This window comes from Otolemur garnettii, unplaced genomic scaffold, assembly GCF_000181295.1.
Source record: "Otolemur garnettii isolate 467f Iridium unplaced genomic scaffold, OtoGar3 scaffold00025, whole genome shotgun sequence".
NCBI classification, from domain to species: domain Eukaryota; kingdom Metazoa; phylum Chordata; class Mammalia; order Primates; family Galagidae; genus Otolemur; species Otolemur garnettii.
The window spans coordinates 16230893-16234887 of NW_003852420.1; the positions used below are offsets into that span (position 1 = coordinate 16230893).

General features: G+C 45.6%; 1 protein-coding gene across 1 annotated transcript in view; it reads right to left on the reverse strand.

Annotated features, from left to right (window-relative positions):
- Positions 1-1817: 1817 nt before the first annotated feature.
- AHCY (adenosylhomocysteinase) overlaps positions 1818-3995 on the reverse strand; it is a 21477-nt gene continuing 19299 nt past the window's right edge. Inside the window, exon 9 of the mRNA XM_012804089.2 lies at positions 1818-2051. Within this exon, the coding sequence (XP_012659543.1) occupies positions 1920-2051 (132 nt within the window). The 3' untranslated portion in view covers positions 1818-1919. The remainder of the gene's footprint in view (positions 2052-3995) is intronic.

Consider the following 3995-nt stretch of genomic DNA (forward strand, 5'->3'; position numbering starts at 1 on the left):
TTTTTTGAGACGGAGACTCAAGCTATCCCCCTGGGTAGAATGCCATGGCATCACAACTCACAGCAACCTCCAACTCCTGGGCTCAAAGAAACCAAACTTCTTATCCAGCTGCCTGTGATTTAGATCATGATGAAGCCTCATGTGACTTTAGGAAATTCACTTGAGTCTCCATTCTCATCTATAAAATTAAGATAACATTACTACTGGGCACCATGGCTCAAGCCTATAATCCTAGCACTTTGGGAGGCCACACAGTGGAAGGCTCACTTGAGGGCAGGAGTCCTAAGACCAGCCTGGGCAACATAGCAAGACCCTGCCTCTACAAAAAAATTTTTAGAAAAAATTGAGCCAGGCACGGTGACACACACCGTACTCCTAACTTCTTGGGAAGGTGAAGTGAGATCACTTGAGCCAAGTTTAAGGTTGCAGTAAGCTATAATAATGCCATGGCATTCTACCTGGGATGACAGAGCAAAGTCCTATTAAACAACAGTCTCAAATTGAGTTAAAAACAAGTTATTTACAAGAGACACACCTGAAGAGATAAAAGTTCCCTCTTTATCCATCCTTCTGAGCCTAAGGCAAGTGTCCTCAAACTACAGTCTGTGGGCCACATGCAGCCCACCTAGGACATTTTTCTGGCCCGCCAGGTGTTTTTGCCGCCGCTGCCTGTCCTGCTTAGCAGCCCACTCGTCCCAGGGCCCGCAGTCTGGCCCTCCAACAGTCTGAGGGACAGTGAATTGGCCCCCTGTTTAAAAAGTTTGAGGACCCTGGAAGGGGTTGCCTGCAGCCCTTACCATTCCACACTGCAGACAACCCCTTGTCTTCCCAATGCTTCCAGTACCTTGTTCAGATATTCTTGGCAGTGGGCTTATATATATATAAAACAGAGACTCAAAATTCTTTTAGGCACCAAAATTTTTATTTACCCACCTTCGTGGTTTCTTTTAACATTATAAACCAAATTAATCTCTTTTTGACCCAAGTTTGTGATATGAACCATCATGTTACAAAGTAGTGGCAGATTTATGCCTGCTTTTGTTTTTCTGGCCCCCTCCAATCTATGGCTGTCACTTGTCCTTTCTTGGTTGTCCCATAACAGTCTACTCTAATCCCTATAAAATAGGGACTGAAAGTACCAACCTCCCAGGCTCTTGGGAACATTCAAACTCCCAATGGTTCCCTTCAATAAAGCTCCTTCTCAGGATGGGTGTGGTGGCTCACGCCTATAATCCTAACACTTTGGGAGACTGAAGCAGGAGGGTCACAAAAGGCCAGGAGTTCAAGACCAGCCTGAGCAAGAGTGAGACCCCATCTTTACAAAAAATAGAATAATCAGCCAGACATGGTGGTATGAGCCTATAGTTCTGGCTACTCAGGAGGCTGAAGAAGGAGAATCACTTGAACCCAGAAGTTTGAGGTTGAATTGAGCTATGATGATACCACTACACTCTAGTCAACAAGACAAAGCAAGACCCTATTTTGAAAAAAAAAAAAAAAAGAAAATAAAGCTTATTCTCATCTGTCATGGTCTGATGGACTAGTTAACCTGTAAACCAAACACATGGACCCATAGGCTAGGTGAAAGTCTAGAGGATAAGATACATGGGTTTTGTGACCACCACTACCAACTTCCAGCCTAAAGAACTGACTAGTGAGCAGTTCCAAGACCACCGGGCTCAGGGTTTACTGCAGACATATCCCTCTATCATGACCAGCCTTTGAAGAGAGTCCTCTCAATTCCCCCTGCCACACTTAGAACAGTTGAGGGATGCAGCAGAAGTGAATAGCCCCAGGGAGTCAATAAGGAAGGGGCACACAGACAAACCAACCCCAGAGTTGGTGCCATTTACTCTTGGGGAGGTCAAGTGGGGCCTGAGCAACGACAGCAGCTGAAAGGTACAAAGCAGGCCTGTCTCTCAGTAGCGGTAGTGATCAGGCTTGAAGGGGCCATCACGGGGCATACCCAGGTACTTGGCCTGCTTCTCAGTCAGCTTGGTCAGCTTCACGTTCAGCTTACCCAGGTGGGCTTCAGCCACTGCCTCATCCAGCTGTGGAGAAACACAGAAGACCTGGAATCAGTGCCATGCTCTGGGACCCCTGATCTACATCCAGCTGCCAATAGAGGCAGAAATGGTTCTGCCGTGTATCTGTCCTGTGTGTTACCCATATTACCTCATTCTATCCTTGCAGCCAGCCTCAGTGAATGCTTTTTATTGGCTGCCCAGCTCCTCCTTAACACTTCACCATGCCAATCCTCCCCACCGAATAGCCCTAGTAGAACCATCAATTACATCTCCTTCCTCATCTTCCACCAACCCAAGCAACCAACCAAAATGCCTCTCTGGAGTTTATCAATAGGACATATTTTTCATGATGTGTAGAGACAGCAGTGCTCCAATTCCCCTAGGATTCCTAAACAGGAAGGTTATTGATCTTGTTTGACAGGTGAAATGAGTGTAGAAAAAAGAAGGCCTGCCAGAGAAAGAGCTATGCCAACAATGAATCCTAAATCTGGGGTCTAAACCCTAGACTTCTCCATTATATAGCCAATACAGTTCCTTTTTTGATTAAAACATATCCATAAATTCTTTGATACTCCATCCTTCAAGAGGTAGAGTCTAATTCCTTGCCCCTCGCCATTAAGTGACTTATTTTTTTTTTTTTTTTTTTAAGAGAGAGAGTTTTACTTTGTCACCCTCGGTAGAGTGCTGTGGCATCACAGCTCACAGCAACCTCCAGCTCTTTGGCTTAGGTTGACAGCCTCCCCAGTAGTTGGGACTACAGGCACCTGCCACCACGCCCAGCTATTTTTTGTTGTTGTTGCAGTTTGGCCGGGGCCGGGTTTGAACCCACCACCCTCGGTATATGGGGCCAGCGCCCTACTCACTGAGCCACAGGCATCACCCAGGTGACTCATTTTTAATGAACAGAATAAAGCAAAAGTGATGGTATGTGACTTTGGACACAAGGTCATAAGAGGCACTGTGGCTTCCTCCTTGCAAGGACACAGACGCAGCCCTGTGGAGTCCCACAGGTGAGGAACTGAGACCTCCTTCAACAGTGAGGGATGTGAAGAGGATTGTCTAGCCCCAGTCAAGGCCTTAGGTGACTGCAGCCTTGACAGAAATCCTGAGTCTGAACCAACCAGCTAAGCCAATCTCAAATTCCTAACTCACAGAATATAAGATAATAAATGTTTAGTGCTTTCAGCCAGTAGTTTGAGGGTTAAATTGTTATGCAGCCATGGATAATTAATACACTGTGGGGTTTTTTTTGGTGGGAGAGAAACTGTCATCCTCCTTTATTTTTTTTTTTAATTAAATCATAGGAGTGTACATTAATACTATCATGGGGTACAGTGTACTGTTTCTATATACAATTTGAAATACTTTCATCCAACTGGTTAACATAGCCTTCATGTCTTTTTCTTAGTTATTGTGTTAAAACATTTATATTCTATATTTCATCCTCCTTTTATGAATGAAGAAATCAAGGTTCAGAAAGGTAGAATGACTTGCCCAAGATCACATAGCTAATGAACAACAGAGCTAGGATTTGAACCAGGGCCATCTGGCTCCAAAGCCCTAAAATGTGTCTCAAGCATCCCAGCTTAGGGCCTCTAGGGCAGCTTTGAAAAGATCAAGCAGGGCTCAACACCTATAGCTCACTGAGTGGGGCACCGGCCATATACGCTGAGCATGGCAGGTTTGAGCCAGGCCTGGACCTGCTAAACAACAGTAACTGCAATCAAAAAAATAGCTGAGGCTCAGTGCCTGTGGCTCAAGCAGCTATGGCACCAGTCACATACACCTGAGCTGGCGGGTTCAAATCCTGCCAAACAACAATGATGGGCATTGTGGAAGGCGCCTGTATTCCCAGCAACTTGGGAGGCAAAGGCAGGAGAATCACTTGAGCCCAGGAGTTGGAGGTTGCTGTGAGCTGTGACACCACAGCATTCTACTCAAGGTGATAGCTCGAGGCTCTCAAAAAAA